The following is a 25,778-nucleotide window of genomic DNA, read 5'->3' as shown; positions in this document are numbered from 1 at the left end:
TGTAATGTCAAACATTGATGGGTGCTTGTTCATTACATATGGAATGGGTTTGAATAGATATTACTTCTCTTTCCTGTCGTCACTATCTGGGCAAGTGGCAAAGTCATAAACCCCAACTATTTTCACTATCTGGGCAAGTGGCAAAGTCATACAGTGCCTTGCGAAAGTATTCAACCCCCTTGAACTTTGCGACCTTTTGCCACATTTCAGGCTTCAAACATAAAGATATAAAACTGTATTTTTTTGTGAAGAATCAACAACAAGTGGGACACAATCATGAAGTGGAACGACATTTATTGGATATTTCAAACTTTTTTAACAAATCAAAAACTGAAAAATTGGGCGTGCAAAATTATTCAGCCCCCTTAAGTTAATAGTTTGTAGCGCCACCTTTTGCAGCGATTACAGCTGTAAGTCGCTTGGGGTATGTCTATCAGTTTTGCACATCGAGAGACTGAATTTTTTTCCCATTCCTCCTTGCAAAACGGCTCGAGCTCAGTGAGATTGGATGGAGAGCTTTTGTGAACAGCAGTTTTCAGTTCTTTCCACAGATTCTCGATTGGATTCAGGTCTGGACTTTGACTTGGCCATTCTAACACCTGGATATGTTTATTTTTGAACCATTCCATTGTAGATTTTACTTTATGTTTTGGATCATTGTCTTGTTGGAAGACAATTCTCCGTCCCAGTCTCAGGTCTTTTGCAGACTCCATCAGGTTTTCTTCCAGAATGGTCCTGTATTTGGCTCCATCCATCTTCCCATCAATTTTAACCATCTTCCCTGTCCCTGCTGAAGAAAAGCAGGCCCAAACCATGATGCTGCCACCACCATGTTTGACAGTGGGGATGGTGTGGTCAGGGTGATGAGCTGTGTTGCTTTTACGCCAAACATAATGTTTTGCATTGTTGCCAAAAAGTTCAATTTTGGTTTCATCTGACCAGAGCACCTTTTTCCACATGTTTGGCGTGTCTCCAGGTGGCTTGTGGCAAACTTTAAACGACACTTTTTATGGATATCTTTAAGAAATGGCTTTCTTCTTTCCACTCTTCCATAAAGGCCAGATTTGTGCAATATATGACTGATTGTTGTCCTATGGACAGAGTCTCCCACCTCAGCTGTAGATCTCTGCAGTTCATCCAGAGTGATCATGGGCCTCTTGGCTGCATCTCTGATCAGTCTTCTCCTTGTATGAGCTGAAAGTTTAGAGGGACGGCCAGGTCTTGGTAGATTTGCAGTGGTTTGATACTCCTTCCATTTCAATATTATCGCTTGCACAGTGCTCCTTGGGATGTTTAAAGCTTGGGAAATCTTTTTGTATCCAAATCCGGCTTTTTCTTCACAACAGTATCTCGGTCCTGCCTGGTGTGTTCCTTGTTCTTCATGATGCTCTCTGCGCTTTTAACGGACCTCTGAGACTATCACAGTGCATGTGCATTTATACGGAGACTTGATTACACACAGGTGGATTGTATTTATCATCATTAGTCATTTAGGTCAACATTGGATCATTCAGAGATCCTCACTGAACTTCTGGAGAGAGTTTGCTGCACTGAAAGTAAAGGGGCTGAATAATTTTGCACGCCCAATTTTTCAGTTTTTGATTTGTTAAAAAAGTTTGAAATATCCAATAAATGTCGTTCCACTTCATGATTGTGTCCCACTTGTTGTTGATTCTTCACAAAAAAATACAGTTGTATATCTTTATGTTTGAAGCCTGAAATGTGGCAAAAGGTCGCAAAGTTCAAGGGGGCCGAATACTTTCGCAAGGCACTGTAAACCCCAACTATTTTCACTATCTGGGCAGGTTGCAAAGTCATAAACCCCAACTATTTTCACGATCTGGGCAGGTTGCAAAGTCATAAACCCCAACTATTTTCACGATCTGGGCAAGTGGCAAAGTTATAAACCCCAACTATTTTTTACAACTTCTGTTCTTAATATCTGATTTTAAATCTTACCTTAACTTTAAAAAAATCTATCTAATGTTTTAAGATGTAGCTAATTCTTTGACTTTGCCACATCGTGTGGGAACCTATTTCCTCGACTGCATCCATATCTCTGTGTTACTCATATCTCATCATTTGTATATCACCTTTTCTAGGCCTGGGATTAGATGCTGCCAACCTTCCTCCCCAGATGAGCTTCTCTGATTGGCCAGTGGTGAGGCAGATCTTCACTAAGCAGTTTGCGACTAAGACACAGGAGGAGTGGGGTCACGTGTTCGACGGAAAGGATGCCTGTGTGACTCCCGTACTCTCCCTGGACGAAGTGATCTCCCACCCCCATAACCAGGAGAGGGCCTCCTTCCACAGGGACGCCCAGGGGGAGGTGACTCCGAGCCCCGCACCTGTCCTGTCCCGTACCCCTGCTGACCCCTGCCTGGCCCAGGACCCCATTATAGGGGAACACACACGCCCCGTTCTAGAGGAGTTTGGCTTCAAACTAGCAGAGGTAGACCAGTTGCTCTCAGCTGGTATTATTGAGTGTAACGTAGCCAAAGCACGGTTGTAGCCAGGCCTTTCTTCTTCTCCTGCCTCTCTCCTCTTCCCTCCGTCCCTTTGTCCTTCTTTAAGAAAAACACCCCGGCTCTCCAATGTACACTTTAGTGTTTATAAGTTGGACAACCGTCTTTGATACATGGTGTGCCATGCTGGATGGATTAGCTATTCAATCATTAAGTACTTGGAGCCCTTGGATAAATCACACTGCCAATGCAATTCATTCATATAATTGTTATTATTATATGTAACTTACTGGTGTTTGTAGTAATGGCTTCCCTCTTACATGCAATAATTGCTTCAGTGGAACGTCTTCCACCAACTGCAAGCCCTGTCGCCTTTGTATGTGTTTGGACTGTAAGCACTTAATTGTAATTGATGTAATTATGTTGATAGCTAGATAGCAATGACAATATGTCAGTCATTACTAGAGTGAGATAGAGGAGGCGGAGAGAATGATGACCCTTGACTGTAAGTACTCTTTCATATCAGTTATTATCTGTATCCAAGGGTTTGTGATGATTTTTTTACATGATCAAGTAAAATGTTATTGGTCACATTCGCCGAATACAGCAGGTGTAGGCTTTACAATGGAATGCTTACTTACGATCCCATTCCCAACAATGCATAGTTAAAAAGTAAGACAAATATTTTCTAAATAAAGAAATAGTAACACAATAAAAAACAATGAGGGTATATACAAGGAGTACCAGTACCGAATACATTAATGTGTCATAATGTGCCTCTGAATAGTTTTTGTAATTCTATAAATATGGTGAGAAATTATTCTCAGCTATTGACTGAAATGCCTGTATTTTATCTTGAATGTTTTCAAAGATGGATGGGCACCCCATTAATAATATTTCTTGACAATTTGTATTAAAATGCTTCAATTAAAGAGATGTTTCTTTTTTATTTTATTTTGTAGTACAGCTATTAGATCAATTGAATGCATGATGTTCAGAAACCTAGAATTACATTTGATAATTGAAGTATCACCCAAAGCTATAGATACAGCGCTTTAAATCAGGAATGTCATTTACGGCATATTGACACACACACAGTACATTCAGAAAGTATTCAGACCCCTTCACTTTTCTAGCATAATTCATCTAATCGTGATGGACCACATTTATAAGAATGTTTCCTTCCTCCACTCAAAGTAGTCTAGCACGTGACCGTACCTAGCCCTCACTCATTGGTATTTTTAACTCTGGAACACAATGTATCTATGTTAGTGACCCTAGGACTCGGGGTCTGGTGAGAATGTGGCCTTTAAATCTGTCTGACGCCTCCCTAGGTTCCTCTGACGTGGGCGGTGGGCATGGTTCCCATGAGAACCCCTGGGAATTGCCTCAGTGTCTCACATGACTGAGGCAGGGCAACTAGCTAGTGTCTCATGACAAATACTAACAGCGTTTTAGAATTTTAATACATAGAGGAAATAACTTTGTCATCCTTGTCTTTGGGCATCCAGGCTTCTCTTCCAGGAATTGTTAACTGTAAATACATTGGCTGGCCATCCTCCTCCATCCCCCCTCCACTCTTCCATCAAAGGGTTACACCTCCTTGTCTCCCTGGGGATCACATGCTACATCACTTGATCAACCTGATGTGCACACGGGCAGACCAAAAAAGAGCCCTTGTGAGCAAACTGCATAAAAACAGGAAAGCAAGGATTCAGATACGCATGCAATGTAACATGCTTTAGCAGAGTAGTAAATTAATCTCTTGTCATTCTCCTGCCATCCAATTCTCTCTGTTAGGACTACTGAATTTCTGGTAATCGATCAAGTGATAATTTCATGGAACACCACCTTATTCCAGGAATAATTTTGATGTAAAGGAATATAGTGTTGTGAGATGGGGTTAAAAAGCCACAATCCTAGTCACGTGCTTAAAAAGAAAAAACTGAAAGTTGAAACTTCATTCATCTAAATCAAACCAACAGCCACACCCCATCTCTCCTCCAATCTCCTCAGCCTCTCCTCTCCTTGCCTCAGATCAGGACTTGAGGCTACTTGGTCTCATTGCTCAACTATGCAGTAGAGAATTAGCTTGAGCCAAGAAGCAGAGATTGGGCTGTTTGCCATTGACAAGCGGGCTGAGCGCTATACCCATACAACCTCCAACTCCCCCAGTAGCTATGTCCCTCCTCACAGGGGACCAACCCCAGCCATGCAGGCTTCCGGAGCCCGGAACACACATTACAGGTCTGGGCTGTTACTCCGTGGGGAGTGTGGACTGTAGGGAGTCTACGAAGGAGGACTACTTGGACAGTATGGAGCCCGTTGTGTTTGGGGTGGTGGAGCTACCGAGGCGGTCTCGTGGGAGGTTGCTGCTGCATGGCATGGTGATGTTTGGAAGGGAATTTTGCTATGCGGTGGAGGCAGCCTTCGTCACCCCAGTGCTGCTTAGTGTCGGACTCCCTCAGAGCTTGTACAGCCTTGTGTGGCTGATCAGCCCCATCCTGGGCTTCCTGCTGCAGCCCATCATCGGCTCGGCCAGCGACTACTGCAGGTCCCCTTGGGGCCGACGGAGGCCCTACATCCTCGCACTGGGGATTATGATGCTGGTGGGCCTTACCTTGTTTCTAAATGGAGATGCAGTCATATCAGGTAAGAGCCCATGGCTATCAGGCATAGTGTTCTACAAATGTATGTGAGAACTAGTCTATGTTTTTTCAATAGTTGTCATGGAGTTGGTTAGCCTGGATATGAGAAACCAAAATACTTTCACTGTAACATACGTAGTATATTTAATTTAAACTTGTGCTTAATTAATGGGCTGTTTCAATGTTGATAGAAAATGTAAATATTTGTTTTAACGCCCTGCCCGAGCCACCCCTACCCTAGGAAAAACATGAGGGTATCACGCTCTGAACTCGAACTGCTAATTAAATGATCTGAACATTTTGCTCAGACACGGTCTGAGATAGTCAAAATAATTAACATCTGCCAGAAGAGGTCAATAACTGAAAACGAAGAATGATAATATTACATATTTACAGACACGTTACTGCATAATTTAGATGTGTGTGTGTGTGTGTGTGTGTTTGTCTGGCTGTTGAATTTGTTTCATAACCATTAATGAGAGGGTGCATTAGTGTGTCTAGACAGAAGGGTCAAATGTTCCTATTATTTTGACTGGACTGTTTCCCTTCACCAAGTTGATTGCACAAGATGTTCAGCAATTATTTCAGAAAAAAACATGCTGGACACAATCCTGTGTCTCAAGGGGAAAACTAACTATCATCGTCTGCAAAGAACAGAAATGAAAGACATATGGCATATCTTTACACCTGAGAAGTACACTGAACAAAAATGTAAAGGCAACATGTGAAGTGTTGGTCCCATGTTTCATGAGCTGAAATAAAAGATCCAGGAAATGTTCCATATGCACAAAAAGCTTATTTCTCTCAAATGTTGTGCACAGATCCCTGTCAGTGAGCATTTCTCCTTTGCCAAGGTACTCCATCCACCGGACAGGTGTGGCATATCAAGAAGCTGATTCAACAGCATGATCATTAAACAGGTGCACCTTGTGCTGGGGATAATAAAAGGTCAATCTAAAATGTACAGTTTTGTGACACAACACAATGCCACAGATGTCTCAAGTTTTGAACTGTGAACTGTAACTCAGTAAAATCTTTAAAATAGTTGCATGTTGCATTTCTATTTTTGCTCGGTGTATATGTTCGGCCCGTACCTCTTTCCACACATTGTTACATCCACTGTTGTTAATGTTGTTCATTTTCTTGTCCGTCCATGAAATTGAGCTTATTGAAAAGGGATTGTTTAATTTATTGGGTCAGGTCTGTGGTTAGCTCATAAGACCTGTATCAAAATACATATTTATTTTACTTTTTAAATAGTTGAGCTGTGCTTGTGTATTGAAAAGTATAAATGGAAGTAGAATAATACTACAATATGGAAATCTCTCCATTCTCTCCATAAGGGCTTGGATTGGATTTCTTTTTGCAGCACTATCGTACGTTGATCTGACAACCTAACTTTTTGTTTTCAGTGAATGCCTTCATTGTTGGTTTCAGTTATGCCGGATTTCACCTTCTTTGTAATAATACTGTACAATACAAAGTGTGACCACTTACAGTACTTTTGTTAAGGTGATTATTTCCATTCTTCAACACTGTAGTAAATAATAAAACAGGATCTGTGACAATGCACACCCTGTGTGTTAGCTACTGTAGTGTACAGGACAGTATATGTAGATACAATGGGATAAAACGAAGCTTTGAGGAAAGTTCTTGAATTTCTCCAAGATCAAAACGTCGGCCTCAATGCATGCGGCATGCCTAATACAACTGCAACACAACACCCAACTGGGATTTATAATGGATTAGTAATCACCCAAATTTAAATACGGCTGTGTAGGTTTTAATTCTGCTGCAATCTGTCAGCCAATTGTTTCTCACTCAAGATTGAGGACATCATTCTGTTTGTTTGCGCTCCGCCGTGTGCACAACATAATTATGATAATTATTCTGATTGATTTGCTACAGTATCTCTTTTTGATGAGCATCAACACTAGATACTGTGATTACCTATACAAATGTTGTGACACAGTGTCAGATTGAGGATATTAACGTACAATTAAGTAGGAGTTGTTTTTCTAGCCAGACAGAGCCACGCTGGCAATGTTTTGTTTCAATTTGAGTTCATTTTCTTTTTAAAGACCCCAAAACATGAATCATGTGCCTTTTGAACTGCCCTTGCATTGTGTTGAAGAAAAGGAATGTGGTTTCAAACATGCTGTTCGTTGCTATATGGTGAATGCATGATTGTATTAGCCCCCGTCGATCTTGACGAAACCGTAAGAACCAATGTACTGAAACTACATGATCTAAAGGGTTTGATCAAGTTGTACACAAATCCACTGTTTACCTCAGAAGCCCTGGAAAATATGTCTCATCGCATCTGTAAATGTCAGCTGGGCCAGTGTCTGTCTTGAAGTTAATGGATGAGCGAAGGTGGTACTTCTTAAGGCAAACTGACATGATTCAGCTGCTACGCCTCATCCTAAACAAACACACAAAAAGCATTCAGAACTATCTGCTATTGAAAGTGGATCTAGTTGTAGTAATGAGTGAAAAATCGGACAGACTGAAACCGTAACTTGAAGTAAACTTCTGTCTTTCTCCTCTTTTGCAGCCTTAGTACAGGATAGGTCATTGAAGAGGATATGGGCCATCGTCATAGTCATGTTTGGAGTGGTGCTATTTGACTTTGCAGCAGACTTCATCGATGGGCCAGTCAAGGCCTACCTCTTTGACGTCTGCTCGTACACAGACAAGGAAAGAGGACTGCACTACCATGCCCTTCTCACAGGTAAGAAAAATATTATATAACCTCACTCCCATTAGTCAGATTCAATATTGTTTGAGTGATAGGCTCTTACTGTTATGCTTGTGGGAATATAGACATTCAAATTGGTAGGCAAATGTGGAGATTCATTGCTTTATTTGCTGTCCTTATTGATATAGGTTTGCTTTTCTATTCATATTATATGTATATTTTGTGTTGTGTTATCATGTAGTTAATGTGATTGTTATGGAATAAGAAAACTGGCATCCCAATCATGTGTGGAAGCCGGACTGGGATCACTGGCTCAGTGCAGAGTGTATGTCTGGGTGTGGGGAGGAGAGGGTCCTTGCATTTACATTTACATTGCAGCACGGAGTGCATATTCACATGTGATGTAAATACCTCTCAGTATGCTCTGTGCTTTTAAGTGGCTGTTTAGTAACCTGGAGCCCAGCCCTCAGAGCTCGCACAGTGAGGGAGTCAGTCAGTCAGTCAACAAGCGCATGAGTAAGTATTCGAGTGTGCTAACGAGCGAGTGCGTGGACTCAGCTGATGGCAAGGGAAGCCGGCACGGGGTGGTGTGAGCTTGTGCAGTACGTTCTAATCCAGCAGATTCTCAGTCATGTGTTGGAGTCATGAGTTGGAGCTGAGAGAAAGAGAGAGAGGGGAGGCACATGACCTGCTAGTCACCGTAGCCCTGGTATGTGGATGAATGTGTGTGTGTTTTCTTAATACACAAGAATTGGCTGTTATGATATTTCTCTTTTGTACTGTTTTATCATTGCAGTCACACGACTTAAACATAAAAAAACACCCCAAACTTAATTTTGACTATCCTCACAACTCAAAAACTTTACTAGGCTGTGAATTTAGAGGTGATGAAATTGAGAGTCAATTAGTGGATAAATGCATGAAAATACACAAATACATACACTACCGTTCAAAAGTTTGGGGTCGCTTAGAAGTGTCCTTGTCTTTGAACTGAAAAGGCATGTGCGAGCAAGGAGAGCTACAAACCTAACTCAGTTACACCAGTTCTGTCAGGAGGAATGGGCCTAAATTCACCCAACTTACTGTTGGAAGCTGGTGGAAGGCTACCCGAAACTGTAATGCGATGCTACTGGCGGCAGAGAAGTCAGGCGCAGGAGAGCGGAAACTGATTTACAATGGTTGTGTTTAATAACCATAAACCACCGTAAACAGAATAATACAATAGATGGGTCAAACAAAACCTGGTAAATACCAGCATACCGTGCACAAGCACTACAACAAACAATTACGGAAAAGGATATGAGGGGGAACAGAGGGTTAAATACACAACATGTAATTGATGGAATTGGAACCAGGTGTGATGGAAGACAAGACAAAACCAATGGAAAATGAAAAGTGGATCGGCTATGGCTAGAAGGTCGGTGACGTCGACCGCCGAACACCGCCCGAACAAGGAGAGGGACCAACTTCGGCGGAAGTTGTGACAGTACACCCCCCTGACGAGCGGATCCAGCAGTGTGTCGACACCGGCCTCGGGGACGACCCGGAGGGCGAGGCCCAGGGCGATCCGGCCTAAGACGTCCTGCAGCATTGAAGGGTCCAACACATCCTCGACCGGAACCCAGCACCTCTCCTCTGGACCATACGCTCCCACTCCACGAGATACTGAAGGCCCCTCGCCCGATGCCTCGAATCCAGTATGGAGTAAACGGAGTACGCCGGGGCCCCCCGATGTCCAGAGGGGGCGGAGGAACCTCCTGGAGCGGGCCAGCCACCACCGGCCTGAGGAAAGAAACATGGAACGAGGGGTTAATACGGTAATCAGGTGGAAGCTGTAACCTATAACAAACCTCGTTCACTCTCCTCAGGACTTTAAATGACCCCACAAACCGCGGACCCAGCTCCCGGCAGGGTAGGCAGAGGGGCAGGTTTCGGGTCGAGAGCCAGGCCCGGTCCCTCGGTGCGATCACCGGAGTCTCACTGCGGTGGTGATCTGCCTTCTTCTTTTGGCGCGTCAGGGCCTGCTGAAAGACACGGACACGGACGGCTTCTCATGTCTCCTCCACGCACCTGAACCAGTCGTCCACCACAGGAACCTCGGTCTGACTCTGATGCCAAGGCGCCAGAACCGGCTGGTACCCCAGTACGCACTGGAAGGGAGAAAGGTTAGTGGAGGAGAGGCGGAGCGAGTTCTGTGCCATCTCGGCCCAGGGCACGAACGCCGCCCACTCCCCCGGGCCGGTCATGGCAATAGGACCGCAGAAACCTACCCACATCCTGGTTCACTCTCTCCACCTGCCCATTACTCTCAGGGTGAAACCCTGAAGTAAGGCTGATCGAGACCCCCAGACGTTCCACGAACGCCTTCCAGACCCTAGACGTGAACTGGGGACCCCGATCAGACACTATATCCTCAGGAACCCCGTAATGCCGGAAGACGTGTGTAAACAAGGCCTCCGCAGTCTGTAGGGCCGTAGCGAGACCGGGCAGTGGAGGATACGACAGGACTTAGAGAAACAATCCACAACGGCCAGGATCACGGTGTTCGCTGTGAGAGTGGAAGATCAGTCAGAAAATCCACCGACAGGTGTGACCAAGGCTGCTGTGGAACGGGTAAGTGGTGTAGCTTACCTCTGGGCAGGTGCCTAGGAGCCTTACACTGGGCACACACAGAGCAGTAGGAAACATAAACCCTCACGTCCTTGGCCAAGGTAGGCCACCAGTACCTCCTGCTCAAACAGAGCACTGTCCGACCAATCCCAGGATGACCAGAGGAGGGTGACGTGTGGGCCCAATAGGTCAACCGGTCACGGACAGCAGACGGGACGTACAGACGCCCAGCGAGACACTGGACGGGAGCGGGCTCTGCACGTAACACCTGCTCTGTGTCCTTGTCCAGTTCCCACACTACCGGTGCCACCAGGCAGGCGTCGGGGAGTTTCGGAGTGGCATCCATGGGCCGCTCCTCTGTGTCATGCAGTCGGGACAATGCGTTTGCCTTAGCGTTCTGGGAGCCTGGTCTATAAGAAAGGGTAAACACAAAACATGTGAAAAACATGGCCCACCTTGCCTGGCGAGTGTTCAGTCTCCTCGCTGCCCGGATGTACTCCAGATTGAGGAGGTCAGTCCAGATGAGAAAAGGCTGTCTAGCCCCCTCAAGCCAATGTCTCCACGCCTTCGAGGCCTTGACGACAGCCAACAGCTCCCGGTCCCCCACGTCATAGTTTTTCTCTGCCGGGCTGAGCTTCTTCGAGAAGAAGGCACAGGGGCGGAGCTTCGGTGGCGTACCCAAGCGCTGAGAGAGCACCGCTCCTATCCCAGCCTCAGACATGTCCACCTCCACTATGAACGCCAAAGAGGGATCTGGGTGGGCCAGCACTGGAGCCGAGGTAAACAGAGCCCTCGTGATTAAAAGCTCTGTCTGCCTCAGCCAACCACTGCAAACGCACCGGGCCCCCCTTCAGCAGTGAGTAATGGGAGACGCTACCTGACCAAAACTTCTGATAAGCCTCCGGTAGTATTTGGCAAACACTTAGAACCGCTGCACCTCCTTTACCGTGGTGGGAGTCGGCCAATTACACACGGATAAAATGTGGTCACTCTCCATCTCCACTCCTGAGGTGGAAATGTGATACCCTAGGAAAGAGACGGATTGCTGGAAAAACAAGCATTTCTCAGCCTTGACGTACAGGTCATGCTCCAACAGGCGACCAAGCACCCTGCGCACCAGGGACACATGCTCGGCGTGTGTAGCGGAGTATATCAGAATGTCATCAATATACACCACTACACCTGCCCATGCAGGTCCCTGAAAATCTCGTCTACAAAGGCTTGGAAGACTGATGGCACATTCATAAACCCGTATGGCATGACGAGGTACTCATAGTACCCTGAGGTGGTACTGAAAGCCGTCTTCCACTCGTCTCCCTCTTGGATACGCACCAGGTTGTAAGCGCTCCTGAGATCTAGTTTGGTGAAGAAGCGCGCCCTGTGCATTGAGCTGTGGCTATGAGTGGTAGTGGGTAACTATACCTCAGTGATCTGATTCAGACTCCGATAGTCAATACACGGGTGCAGACCTCCCTTCTCCTTCACAAAAAAGAAACTCGAGATGGGTGAAGTGGAGGACCAAATGTACCCCTGACGCAGCCTCCGTCTCCGCTTGTGAGAGGGGATACATGTGACTCCTTGGAAGTGCAGCGTCGACAAGGAGATTTATCGCACAATCGCCCCGTCGAAAGGGTGGTAATTAAGTCGCCTTATTTTCAGAGAAAGCGAAAGCCAAATCGGCATATTCAGGGGGAATGCGCACAGTGGAGACCTGGTCTGGACTTTCCACCGTAGTAGCACCAACAGAAACCCCTAAACACCTCCCCGAACAATCCCGCAACCACCCCGTGAGAGCCCTCTGTGGCCAAGAAATAGTGGGGTCATGACTAACTAACCAGGGTAGGCTTGGACCACGGGAAACGCAGGAGAGTCAATAAGGAAGAGACTAATTCTCTCCTTGTGCCCCCCCCTGCGTCACTATGCCCAGAGGAGCGGTCGCCTCCCTGATCAAACCTGACCCTAATGGTCGACTATCTAAGGCGTGAACGGGGAAGGGCACAGCCACGGGAACGATGGGGATCCCTAAACTATGGGCGAACGATCTATCTATAAAGTTCCCAGCCGAGCCTGAATCGACGAGCGCCTTATGCTGGGAATGCGGGGAAAACACATAAAAAGAGACATAGACAAACATATGAGCAACAGAGGGCTCTGGGTGAGAATGGTCCCGGCTCACCAGGGGTGACGCCAGAGCGCCCTGCCTGCTGCCTCGGTCCCCAGAGGAACCAACCGACCGGCAGTGTGACCTCTGCGGCCGCAGATGGTGCACGAGCTGGAACTCCCTCCGGTCTCCCTGCGCACCGCCCCTCCCAGCTCCATAGGTATCGGGGAGGGGGTACGAGGGGATGGAACCACCAGACCCCGATCTGAACGTCTGCGGGTAACCAGCAGGTTGTCCAGCCGGATGGACAGGTCCACCAGCTGGTCAAACGGTAGGGTGGTGTCTCTGCAGGCCAAGTCCCGATGGACATCCTCGCGCAAACTGCAGCGGTAATGGTCCATCAGGGCCCTGTCGCTCCATCCCACAAAGGAACTCCTGGGTGCTCCTCGTCTCTGGCCTCAGATGGAAGAGGCGCTCACCCGCTGTTCAACTCTCGGCGGGTGGTCGAAGACTGCCCGGTAACGACGGGTGACCTGCTCAAACTGGTTCAACGCCGCATCTCCCTCTCTCCACACTGTGTTGGCCCACTTCAGGGCTCTCCTGGTGAGGCACAAGATAAGAGCAGACACCCTCTCACGGCCCGACAGAGCCGGGTGGACGGTGGCCAGGTATAGGTACAGTTGTAGAAGGAACCCCTGGCAGTTCGCAGCCTTCCCATCGTGTTCCTGGGGCAGGGAGAGACGAATCCCACTGGGACCAGGATGATGAGGGGCGCTCAGTGGAGACCCCGGTTGTGCTGGTGGAGGCGCTGGCAGAACTCCCTGTCTCTCCCAGCGGTCCATTGTCTGGACAACGCGGTCCATGGCCGTGCCAAGATTTTGGAGCATTGCTGTGTACTCCCGGATGCGCTCCTCCACTCCTATACCCGGGGTACCTGCTCCTGCTGACTCCATAGCTGGTCCGTAATTCTGTAATGCGATGCTACTGGTGGCTGAGAAGCCAGGCGCAGGAGAGCGGAAACTGATTTACAACGGTTGTGTTTAATAACCATAAACCACCCGGTAAATACCAGCATACCGTGCACAAGCACTACAACAAACAATTACGGACAAGGACATGAGGGGGAACAGAGGGTTAAATACACAACATGTAATTGATGGAATTGGAACCAGGTGTGATGGAAGACAAAACAAAACCAATGGAAAATGAAAAGTGGATCGGCGATGGCTAGAAGGTCGGTGACGTCGACCGCCGAACACCACCCGAACAAGGAAAGGGTCCAACTTCGGTGGAAGTCGTGACAGAAACGTTTGACCCAAGTTTAACAATTCAAAGGCAATGCTACCAAATACTAATTGTGTATGTAAACTTCTGACCCACTGGGAATGTGATGAAAGAAATAAAAGCTGAAATAAATCATTCTCTATACTATTATTCTGACATTTCATATTCTTAAAATAAAGTGGTGATCCTAACTGACCTAAGACAGGGAACTTTTACTAGGATGAAATGTCAGGAATTGTGAAAAACTGAGTTTAAATGTATTTGGCTAAGGTGTATGTAAACTTCCGACTTCAACTGTATTTAGAATTCAAGGCACACTTAACCAGCATGGCTACCACAGCATTCTGCAACGATATGCTATCCCATCTGGTTTGCGCTTATTGGGACTATCATCGGTTTTTCAACCAGGACCTCCAGGCTGTGTAAGGGCTATTTGACCAAGGAGAGTGATGCGTCATATGACCTGGCCACAATCACCCGACCTCAACCCAATTGAGATGTTTTGGGATGAGTTGGACCACAGAGTGAAGGAAAAGCAGTCAACAAGGGCTCAGCATATGCAGGAACCCTTTCAAGACTGCTGGATAAGCATTCCTCATGAAGCTGGTTGAGAGAATACCAAGAGTGTACAGAGCTGTCATCAAAGGGTGGCTACTTTGAAGAATCTAAAATCTAAAATATATTTGGATTTGTTTAACACTTTTTTGAGTACTACATGATTCCATATATTTTGCTTGCAAGAGTAAGTGTGTCCAAACATTTGACTTGTACTGTATGTTCATTAGAATGCAGACACAGTTGATGTAAAATCCTCGTTAGACGTCCTCAAAATTGCTGCATAATTTATGAGAAGGTTTGTGTTACAGGCTTCTCAATGTAGGATGCTGGTGTAAGAATTTAGGGAACAGACAGTAGTATGTCCAGATTATAGGGATATGTCTGACAGAACAAGCCACTTATCTGTGTGCAGGATCGTACTCCGTGACAACGCATTTATCACAACATTACTCCCAGCTTCTCTGAGAACACCCAGCCTAAACGTTACATTGTGACATGAGCTTTAAATTGAGATGCAAGAAGCATTATTTTATAAATCAGACACTGTATTTATTAAATACAGCCCACGTTATCTTCCTTGGAAAATTCAAAACCACCACAGGCAAAATGGTCTCAGGTGGCCTAGCGGTTAGAGCGTTGGGCCAGTAACCGAAAGGTTAATAGTTCAAATTCAGATCAGACAGAGGTGAACAATCTGCTGATGTGCCCTTGAGCAAGACACTTAATCCTAATGTTAAGACCTTAGCCGTGACCCCACTCCCAGAGGGTGTCTCGGGGAGTTTGCATATGCCAAAAACACATACCAATTCACACGTGTATGATACATACTTGTACATGTGTGAAATAGGACAAATATAACCACCCTCCAAGTTCTTATTATTAATGATGAAATGTTTTTGAAAATATTCACTACAATTCCTGGATTGCAGATGCCGTCTGATGACTGTGCTATGACCAATGGCCTAGGACCCCCACCAACTGACCTGATAACCAATCTCTATTGTGCCTGTTGTCTGTTGTAGGGCTTGGGGGTGCCTTTGGGTACCTCGTGGGAGCCATGGACTGGGGTCACTCGTCCCTGGGCCGACTGCTGGGGTCAGAGTACCAGGTCATCTACTTCTTCTCTGCTCTGACCTGGATGGTATTCCTCATCGTGCATCTCTTCAGCATCCCAGAGACACCCCTGGCCAAGGACATTAGTTTGGACGTGTTGACCCCCAATGCCCTCCTCCTCCTCAGCACACACAGCAGCAGTGGTGGCTATGGATCCTTGCATGGATCAATGTCCCAAGAGTCGGAGGCAGACCTCCGGCCTCGTTCATTCTCTGCCCTGGGGGAAGCCAATTCCGTCACATCCAGTGCCAAGCAACCCAACAAAGAGGTATGTCAAAGACACACCATGAAGTCTAGTCTGGCGGAGCTTCTCTATGAGATCCTGACTTTGATACCAATACCGTGTTTTACAGGTAACAAAACAAAGAGATCAGTCTATGAAACTACACACACTAATGGAATGTCAAATCCTTTGAAACACATCAGTGTGTCATGGCATAAGTGTTTATTAAGAAGAATGTGATCACACTGTAGAGTAATCTTAATGTACACTGAAGTATAAATGCTTTGATTTAGGGTTTTATGTTCATATCTCATGGCACTTCTATGGCATTTGAAAAGAGGTGACTACCTCTCGAGTATCTCCTTGGGTAAAAGCTCTTGATTTCCTCGTGAGGAGATATGTAATTACATACTATTTACACAGTATAGTGTGACCTTTGTGTTTTCTGACACACGTCTCACTAAACCGTGCTCGCACGCAGGCCCTAACCCCCAGGCTCCAGGCTCTGACTTTAGGTTTGTCTTTGATAGGTTAAAGCCTGGGAATTATGTCAAGTACTTATGTTTTAGTAACAATGACTCTGTTGTATACTGATAATGCAAAATTAATACTTGAGCTTTAAGTATGAGAACAAGTCGTTTATAAAGCCATGAGTGTCAATACTCTCAATATTAGACTACGCAAACAGTCTGGGTGTGCATACCTCTCTTTGGACCATTGTGAGTGGTCTGTGTCCTTAGTCAAATGTGGTATCGCTGTGTGAGATATGTGCTTTCACATCTCTATGGTGTAGCATTGCTCTTGTGTGTGGCAATGGTGACAATTCCACCGGCATTGCCATAGTAACCACATAATTAGTATTTTACAGTATTTCAATGTGTACAATTTCCATATATGGTTTGGATGGAGGAGAGTGGATAGAGAAGGTGGGCGGTGGGGATTGGAGACAGAAGGATTGTTAGAGGACAAGGGTCATGCAGTTATTTAAAGAAGCAGGAAACAGTAACTAGTGTCTGTCTGTTCCCAAACCCAGTGTTAATGGAGGAAACAGGTTTTCTTAGTTACCAGCGTCAGCTGGATTACATGCATGGTTACCTTGATGCTGATTAGACCAGGCAGTCATCAGGTCTGGCTAGAGTGTAAAACAACCACTAAAAGGTTGCAATGTCACCTCACACGAGAAAGCCATGTAAACCATCATTATACTGTACTGTGGCAGTGGCGGGTCTAGCTTGTAATCATAACATTTCAAACTATATAAAAATATATACAAAATTAAGACTAATAAATATCAAAAAGAAGTAACAAAGACAAATGTTGATTTGGCACTCGAGCATCAATACATTACCCATCCCCCAACACTGTCAACCAAGTGTCAAGACTAAACCAATTCACCTTGGTGGTGTGCAGACTGGTTTTATATTATTCTTAACGATTTCGCACAAACCAGACAAAATTGCAACAATATGTCTGTGAAACTATATATTATCAGTATTATGAATTAATTATGGTTTATCTGGTAGCATTTCGTAGTGTGACTGTACAAATTTAGAGGTGCACATTTTGATAGATTCTCCCGCTCCCCCTACCTCGGGCTTCCAGTGGGGAGACCTGAGGTCAACCTACCCCCGCCCCGCCCCCCCCTTCCCATCTCATACCTCTGTATGGGAGACCTTCCCAGGCAGTAGCCTGCAAAGCTCACAAACTAGAATCAGGGCGCCCACTCCGACAAGGTTAATTGACCCACAGTCCCACACGGTGACATGATATCATTGACATGACGTGCAAATGAGCGATAGAAAACCGATCACGCAAATGTCACCATTCCTAATTGTTTTGTGCGGGCACCCTGTGCCGGCCCTGGCAAGATGCCGCCCAGGGCGGCTGCCCATGTCGCCTCTACCTAAATCCGCCACTTGCTACAGGTATAGGTAGCTCAGCCCCTGGAATGAAATGAATTACATGACCTCTAAGGCTCAGGCAGCCATTCAAACCAGTGCTCTGAAAGAGACACATTGAAACCCAGACGAGTATTCAACAATCTAATTCAGCACCATAACAATGGAAATGTAATGACTGTATTCACGCCCAGCGTGTAACTATAGCTGCAAATGAATTCTGACCGACTTTTCAGTTTTCCCACATTTTATGAAAAGAGACTGGAATGATTACTGTATGTCCTTAGTTGATACTATTCCAGCAGGCAAGGGTCCTCGATTATCACAGTAGTCAGACAGGGTTCTTTGGTGCAACCATAGATTTTCATAGTCTATTTCAATGGGTACAGCCACTTTACAGGATTCCTAGAAAATGTTGATTGGCAATTTATTTGGGGATAATAACATTAGTTATTGTGTGCTGTCAGGCCACTCTGTGTACATTTACATAATATACAAAAGCTTTCAATCCGAGAAGAACCTTAGTTACTATACTAAACCAGAACATGATTACAGAAATTGAACACCAAGTACATTTTATTTCACCCATGTCTTTAATACGTTGTCCTTAGTTTTTTTGCCCCTCTGTTCCTGACTTGTTAAAACAGGACTTTTGCAGGATAAGGCTAGTATATCTATCATTAGCTAAAAGCCTTCATCTGACCTCTTTCTTTATTCTTATCTGACCCCCTACTGTTCCTTGTTCTTTTTTAATTCCCTCTATTCTGACCTCCTGCTGTTCCTGTGTGAGTCCTTCTGAAGTCTCATGACCTGACCCTGTGTGTTTCTCTGTACTGCAGCAGAAGAGGATGACTCTGAAGTCATGTCTCCTGGCCATGATTAACATGCCTAGTCATTACCGCTGTCTCTGTGTCAGTCACCTGCTGGGTTGGACTGCCTTCCTCTGCAACATGCTTTTCTTCACAGACTTCATGGGACAGGTGAGAAGAGCAAGAGAGAGAGAGAGAGAGAGATGGAGTGAGAGTGTGTGTACGCGCGTGTCTGTTTCTATGTATGTGCGGCGGGAGGAGTGGGTCGTTCGTTCTGTGTCGCTACCATTAAACATTAAACTAATGCTATCACTCATGCACTACTAATGATTACTCTTATTTGACAGTGGTCATTAAAGAAGTGAATCTTTTCACTCAATTTAAATTCTCATGTCGTCTTTAACGTGAGGCGATAGCAAAATGTTTGCCATCGTGTTCATTAATACGCTTCCTCTATTGGTTTAGCTCCATCACAACAAACCCTGATTGGTGGGTAGTCTCTTGTCACAGCATTAGCTGATTGGTTTTGTGTGCTCAGATGAATTGGTCTGTAATGACAGACAGGCTTTATAGTGATCACGGCTGATCTGGATGCTACAAGCACTCTCAAACAGGCCACAGTTACATGGTGGTCATGGTGAATTAGTGGTTGCAGGCAGACTGAGGCAGATTGAGCAGCATGCCAGGCGTGAACAAAACCTGCTTCGGCTGTGTCAACAGAGAGCTGTGGCACAGAGATGGCTTATGATGTTGATACAGGCTTTGGCAGCTATATGATAACAAATGGGATGGAGCTTGTTAACTGTTATAAGCTACTGTACAGCACATGCACTATAAAGCAAATGGATCATAATCGTCATCATTATCCATCACTTCATGCCGGCACTAGCTTTTATGTCAATCCTCAACACCCATACCACCACTTTTATTGATTATTTGTGGGGGTGACTTTGCCTCCATTTTGTATGTGATTATCACAATTATCATACTTTGTCATAACTTGTGTATAATAATGGTTGAGTTGATTGTGTGTGTTGACAGATTGTGTACAAGGGCAACCCATATGCGGACCATAACTCCACAGCCTACGAGCGGTATGAGAGGGGGGTGGAGATTGGATGCTGGGGTCTCTGCATCAACGCCGTCTCCTCTGCTCTTTACTCCTGTAAGTCGTATCGCAGCAAGCATAAGACATTATTGGAGTCAGCTAATGTCCACAACATGTGATTTAGCTCAAGGCCCCCTTTCTGATTTTCTCTACTTGCATATTTTTGATACTGAATGTTATCACATCTTCAACCAAAACCCAGTATTAGATGGGGAACCTGAGTTTAAAAATAACACATAATGGAACCCATCTCATCCAAAAAGTTGACTCAAGTTTGCCAAAAAGCACCTGGATGATCATCAAGAATCTTGGAAGAATGTTCTATGAACAGGTGAATCAAAATGATAACATTTTGAATGACATGGGTCCCATTATGACTGGCGAAAACCAAACATTGCATTCCACAGTAAGAACCTTATACATATGGTCAAGCATGGTGGTGATAGTGTGATGTTTTGGGGATGTGTTGCTGCCTCAGGACCTGGACGACTTGCCTTAATAGAAGGAACCATAAATTCTGTGTTGTGTCAGAGAATTCTACTGGAGAATGTCAGGCCATCCGTCTGTGAGGTGAAGGTGAACCGCAGCTGGGTCATTCAGCAAGACCAATTTTCCAAAACACACAAGTCTACATTAAAATGTCTAAAAAGCAACAAAATTGAAGTTTTGGAATGGCCTAGTCAAAGTCCAGACCTAATCCCAATTGAGATGCTGTGGCAGGACTTGAAGCGAGCAGTTCATGCTTGAAAACCACAAACGTTGCTGAGTTAGAGCAGTTCTGCATGGAAGATGGGCCAAAATTCCTCCACAGTGACATGAGACTGATCAATAACTACAGGAAGTGTTTGGTTGCAGCTAAAGGTGGCACAACCAGTTTGTTGAAAAACCTTTTGCAGCGATTACAGGCTTGAGTCAAGCTTGGCACACCTGTATTTGGGGAGTTTCTCCCATTCTTCTCTGCAGATCCAACAGCAGAGAAGGTTCTCCCATCTACATAGAGAAACTCTTGAGCTCTGTCGGAATGACCATAGGGTTCTTGGTCACCTCCCTGACCAAGGCCCTTCTCCCCAGATTGCTCAGTTTGGCTGGGCGGCCAGCTCTAGGAAGAGTCTTGGTGTTTCCAAGCGTCTTCCATTTAAGAATGATGGAGGCCACTGTGTTCTTGGGAACCTTCAATGCGGCAGTCATTTTTTGGTACTGATCCCCAGATCTGTGCCTCAATGCAATCCTGTCTCGGAATTCTGTGGATAATTCCTTCGACCTCATGGCTTGGTTTTTGCTCTAACATGCATTGTCAACTGTGGGACCTTATACAGACAGGTGTGTGCCTTTCCAAATCAATCAAATCAAGTTGTAGAAACATCTCAAGGATGATCAATGGGAACAGGATGCACGTGCGCTAAATTTCGAGTCTCATAGCAAAGGGTCTGAATACTTATGTAAATAAGGTATTTTTGTTTTGAAATGTAAAAAAAAAAATGTTTTCGCTTTTTCGTTATGTGGTATTGTGTGAGGAAAATTGATGAGGAAAAAAATCTCATTTAATCCATTTTAGAATAAGGCTGTATCGTAACAAAATATGGAAAAAGTCAAGGTGTCATACTTAAAATGAACCTTTAACAAGGCACACCTGTTAATTGAAATGCATTCCAGGTGACTACCTCATGAAGCTGATTGAGAGAATGCAGTCATCAAGGCTAAAGTTGGCTACTTTGAAGAATCTAAACATACGTGTTGAATTGTTTAACACATTTTAACACTACATGATTCCATATGTGTTTTTTCATAATGTTGATGTCTCCACTGTTATTCTACAATAAAGAAAATAGTCAAAATGCCTTGAATGAGTAGGTGTGTCCAACGTTTTGACTGCTACTGTATATATACAAAGAAATGTCAATAGAAAAACACGTAAAACTAAACGAAATACAGCTAGTTTGCTATATTTCCAGCTTCAGTTTGAAGTGAGTGTGTCCTGTGGGAAGGTTAATCTTCACCCCATTCGGAGGTCCTGAGCGCTCTGGAGCGCTAGCGTGTCATGGAACACACCTTCCACGTTATTCATTATTTTCCATAGAACGCATAGCCACTCATTGAATATCCCCTACTTAATTATACCTTGTTTAAAAAAAATGTTTAACCTTTATTTAACTAGGCAAGTCAGTTAAGAACAAATTCTTATTTACAATGACGGCCTAGGAACAGTGGGTTAACTGCCTGTTCAGGGGCAGAACGAGAGATTTATACCTTGTCAGCTCGGGGGTGTGAACTTGCAACCTTCCGGTTACTAGCCCAACGCTCTAACCACTAGGCTACCCTGCCGCCCCATACAATCTCTTGGACACGTTCTGTGTTCTTATACTTAACCAATAATGCACGAGGGGGTGTGGTATATGGCCAATATACCACGGCTAAGGGCGGCTCTTATGCACGACTTATCACGGAGTGCCTGGACGCAGCCCTTAGCCGTGGTATATTGACCATACACCACAAAACTCCGAGGTGCTTCATTGCTATTATAAACTGGTTACCAACGTAATTAGAGCAGTAAAAATACATTTTTTTGTCAGACTCGTGGTAGATGGTCTGATATACCATGGCTGTCAGCCAATCAGCATTCAGGACTCGAATCTCCCAGTTTATTAACAGTAGTATATAATGTAACAAAAAAATGCTTACTTGGCAGTACCAGTCCACATACTGTTTAACCCTTCTGTTGTGTTTGTTTCATGTTAATTCATTCTGTGTTCCCGGTCCAAAATGACCGCCCCAATATAGCTGATTTTAAATCCATAATAATACCTAATGTTGTGTTAGATCTTTTTATCAACTTAAGTTCTTGTGAACATTACAAGTTTTGAACTTCTATTTGCTATTTATAGTTGTAGGCCTCATTGACCTGAGCTCCTACAACTTGGTTTTGAGTAAAAATAAAAAAAATTTAAAGCAGCATAATGTATGGATTATTTTGACTATAACAAATACTCAGATGAAACATATTGTGCTATTTATCACAGACTACTTTGTGTCAAAGTTTAACAAGGACTCTCTCCTCCTCACCAGTGTCATGATCAAAGATATGATCAAGATCCTCAGATACAGTGTATCGTTTGGTCATTGTGCTGCCACAGTATGAATTGTGAGCAAGGCCTCAAAAAAGCTTTATATACCAGAGGTGCGAGAAAAGTTATATTTATTATTGAAAAAATGTTGCGATTGTTTGTGAGAATGCCAACAGGTGTGGTTCCTGTGGGGGAAAGATTATATTGAGGAAAGGTTCCCGTGGGAGGTTCCCGTGGGGGTTGCCATGGAAGGTTCCCGTGGGGGTTGCCGTGTGTGTGTGTGTGTGTGTGCTCAAACACACATGCATGTGGGGCTCTGGGAATGGAAGTGGGTCCATCTGAGCATGTGCTTGAACTCAATTTTATACACTAATTGTAGTCTCACCCATTCATTTCTAATGACCGGTCATTTTTGACTGAGAATACCACAGGTGTACAACAGTTAAATAAAACACCCAACATTTTATGAAAATCATCTAAATGTATTTAGTGTGTTCAGATGGCCTTTGTGGACAAAGTCATGGAACCTTGTGACAATTAGATGAAATGAACTATATTTTTCAGAAAGAAAACATATAAATAGTTCCAATTTGACCGGAACACAGCAGAAGGGTTAAAGCTGAAATCGCTCTCTCGCTCTCTCGCTCTCCCTCTCACCCTCTCTCCACCCTCCCCTCCTTCCCTCTCTCTCTGATGTGTCTGCAGATGTCCAGAGGCTGCTGCTGCCCTACATCGGTCTGAAGGGGCTCTACTTCGTAGGATACTTTGTGTTTGGTCTGGGCACCAGTCTTATCGGCCTGTTCCCCAACATTATCACCACCCTCATCCTGTGCAGTGTCTTCGGAGTCATGTCCAGCACCTTGTACACCATCCCATTCAACCTCATCTCAGAGTACCACCGCGAGGAGGAGGTCAGTTCCCTCTCTCACATAGCCTGGTCCCAGATCTGGTTGTCCCACTACAATGACCATAGGAGTTGGCAAGACTGCACAAACAGATCTGGGACCAGGCTACTCTCTCACACGTCAGATAGTTGGAACTGATAGTGGATAGTACATTCTGAGGCTGCAGCAGCTTACGTTACAAGCTACTAATGTCTAGGAGTTGCGAACCTCATCCACCACTTGTCTGTAGCTCATACATGGAGTGATGCACATCTGTAACTTGAATACTCACCATGAGTCAGGTATCACAGCTCCCCTTTTCGCTTTCATGAAGGCGTAGAGTTACTTTCTAATTCTATTGATTGATTTTGTCTTTATTCTGTTTTCAGTCCTGCGAGAGTGTCATTAATCACTTGTATGCAAATGTATTCCCACTAATAGGTTGCTTTCTCTGGAATACTTGAATGTCATTCAGGGGAAATAACTTTGTACCCACATTTCTTTTGAATTGATTCCCAAACTGTCTAAATCAATACCCATCACCCTTCCAAAGAAGAGCATATTATAAGACAAGGAGTGGTGAGGAATGGCATCCAAATGTGTCTTAATACAGTGAGATGATGACATAGTGGACACTTCTGATTACATTACCACTTCCCTTCACCATCAGATGGGTGACCTTCTGTCCTCCCAACCCCCGTCTCCCCACTCCCCATGAGCATGACTCTTTGCCAGGCCATAGATCCCAGCTATCTGTTGAGCTTGTCAATGTTGAGTGGTCAACGCTGTTTTGGTCAGCATGGGCCCCATGCTAAGAGCAGGTGTGCCCTTCACAACAGACAGGCCTCTCAAACACCCTCCCCTGTCTCTACAGACAGATTGGACAACCTGTTCCTTTCCTTAATGCTGATGCTCAACAGGCCTCGCTTAGACAAGCTGCTGTTAGTGCTTTGGCTAAGCAGTGAACACCCTTTCATTATGTAAATAGGGAAAGGCTTGGCTTTGGATGGAAAAAAGGGATTAATGAGATTCAGTTTAGCCAATCTGCACTTCACTTTGGATTCAACACATTCTGTCAGCTTTAGTAAGGGCATCTCTGGACAGCGCTCCATGTTTAATTGTGAAAATAGTACGCATATATTCTATAATCTCAGGACGTGGGGAAATACTTTTAATCCAAATCATTTAGATTGATGAAACGCACATTTTATCTCAACGAAAATGGGAAAGTTAGATTAAAAAAACAAACATATATTGCTTTTTTATAGGCAAGTGATATGCTATCCACAGGAGAACATCAATGTAGTCCAGTCTGCCAATGCACAACCAAGAGTTAGGGAAAGACTCATACTGCATAATCAAACAGATGGAAGATTCCAACAATGTCTCCAACTGACAAAGCAAAAGTGTTTTCCACCATTGTATTTTCCCTTCATATCACTATCATGTTCATGTCTGTTTTTCCACTATTCCCCTCTGAAAGATTAGTCAATTACACCAATTTATATCAAACCAAACATATCTTGTTTCAGCTCCATTTCCTATCAATCTATTAACGCCCTTTAGAGCAGGACTTGGAAGGGGATTTGTGTTAACTAGTTTATTGATTTGGAGCTGAAGCATTGCTTGTAATTCTGCTTACTAGGCTATGTTCACAAAAGACTTCCCCAGCTGCTCTTGTTCTTGTGATGTGTCACAACAGGTTACATTTCCTTTAGTTTTACAACATGTTCTTTCACAACGTGTCATACACTGGGTGGACTGTATGTGCGACTATGAGAGTGTGTTTTTTATACAGTAAGTAGCATTTCTGAAATGGATTCTTCCTGTTGTGACACCAGGTGCAGAGGAAGATGGGGAAAGGGAATCCTGCAGGACAGGATCGAGGCACCGGCGTGGATTGTGCTGCACTCACGTGTATGGTGCAGCTGGCTCAGATCATCGTGGGGGCGGGACTGGGGGCATTGGTTAACATGGCAGGAAGTGTGATTGTGGTGGTCCTATCAGCGTCGACAATGTCTCTAATTGGCTGTCTGTTCATCGCCTTCTTCATCAGATACGTGGAATAACCTCTTAATAAAGTTATTTACTTATACCCTTTAACATTGTCTCCCTCTTCCTTACAACCCATAAAGGTGTTTGTAAATGGATTAAAAGCTTCTTCATATGCTCTTGAGCAAGGCAAAACAAACTGTGCAGATCAATGTGTTCCACTCATCCTCCCTATGTTCCCCATTTGCTATACCAGTAGATGTTCTAAAAAATATGTTGGTGAAGACAGATGGGGCATACTAATGGTGTGCCCTTAGGCGAG

General features: G+C 44.7%; 2 protein-coding genes across 3 annotated transcripts in view; both read left to right on the top strand.

Moving 5' to 3' along the window:
- amacr (alpha-methylacyl-CoA racemase) overlaps positions 1-3,397 on the top strand; it is a 58,136-nt gene extending 54,739 nt beyond the window's left edge. Inside the window, exon 6 of the mRNA XM_064942362.1 lies at positions 2,103-3,397. Within this exon, the coding sequence (XP_064798434.1) occupies positions 2,103-2,512 (410 nt within the window). The 3' untranslated portion in view covers positions 2,513-3,397. The remainder of the gene's footprint in view (positions 1-2,102) is intronic.
- A 1,081-nt stretch (positions 3,398-4,478) lies between these two features.
- slc45a2 (solute carrier family 45 member 2) lies at positions 4,479-25,561 on the top strand. 2 transcript variants are annotated; one of them, XM_064943761.1, is made up of 7 exons: positions 4,479-5,117; positions 7,671-7,847; positions 15,390-15,748; positions 18,444-18,581; positions 19,452-19,575; positions 23,286-23,491; positions 25,306-25,561. In XM_064943761.1, exons 1-7 carry the CDS (start codon positions 4,646-4,648, stop codon positions 25,531-25,533), a joined length of 1,704 nt encoding a protein of 567 aa, XP_064799833.1. In that variant the 5' UTR covers positions 4,479-4,645; the 3' UTR covers positions 25,534-25,561. The 2 variants fall into 2 exon arrangements, with proteins under 2 accessions (XP_064799833.1, XP_064799832.1); XM_064943760.1 differs by having other exon boundaries at positions 4,480-5,117; positions 18,441-18,581.
- Positions 25,562-25,778: the final 217 nt, after the last annotated feature.

Source organism: Oncorhynchus masou, chromosome 28, assembly GCF_036934945.1.
Source record: "Oncorhynchus masou masou isolate Uvic2021 chromosome 28, UVic_Omas_1.1, whole genome shotgun sequence".
Classification (NCBI taxonomy): Eukaryota; Metazoa; Chordata; class Actinopteri; order Salmoniformes; family Salmonidae; genus Oncorhynchus; species Oncorhynchus masou.
The sequence above is the reverse complement of the archived record's forward strand: the minus strand, read 5'-3'. Positions and strand labels throughout refer to the sequence as shown.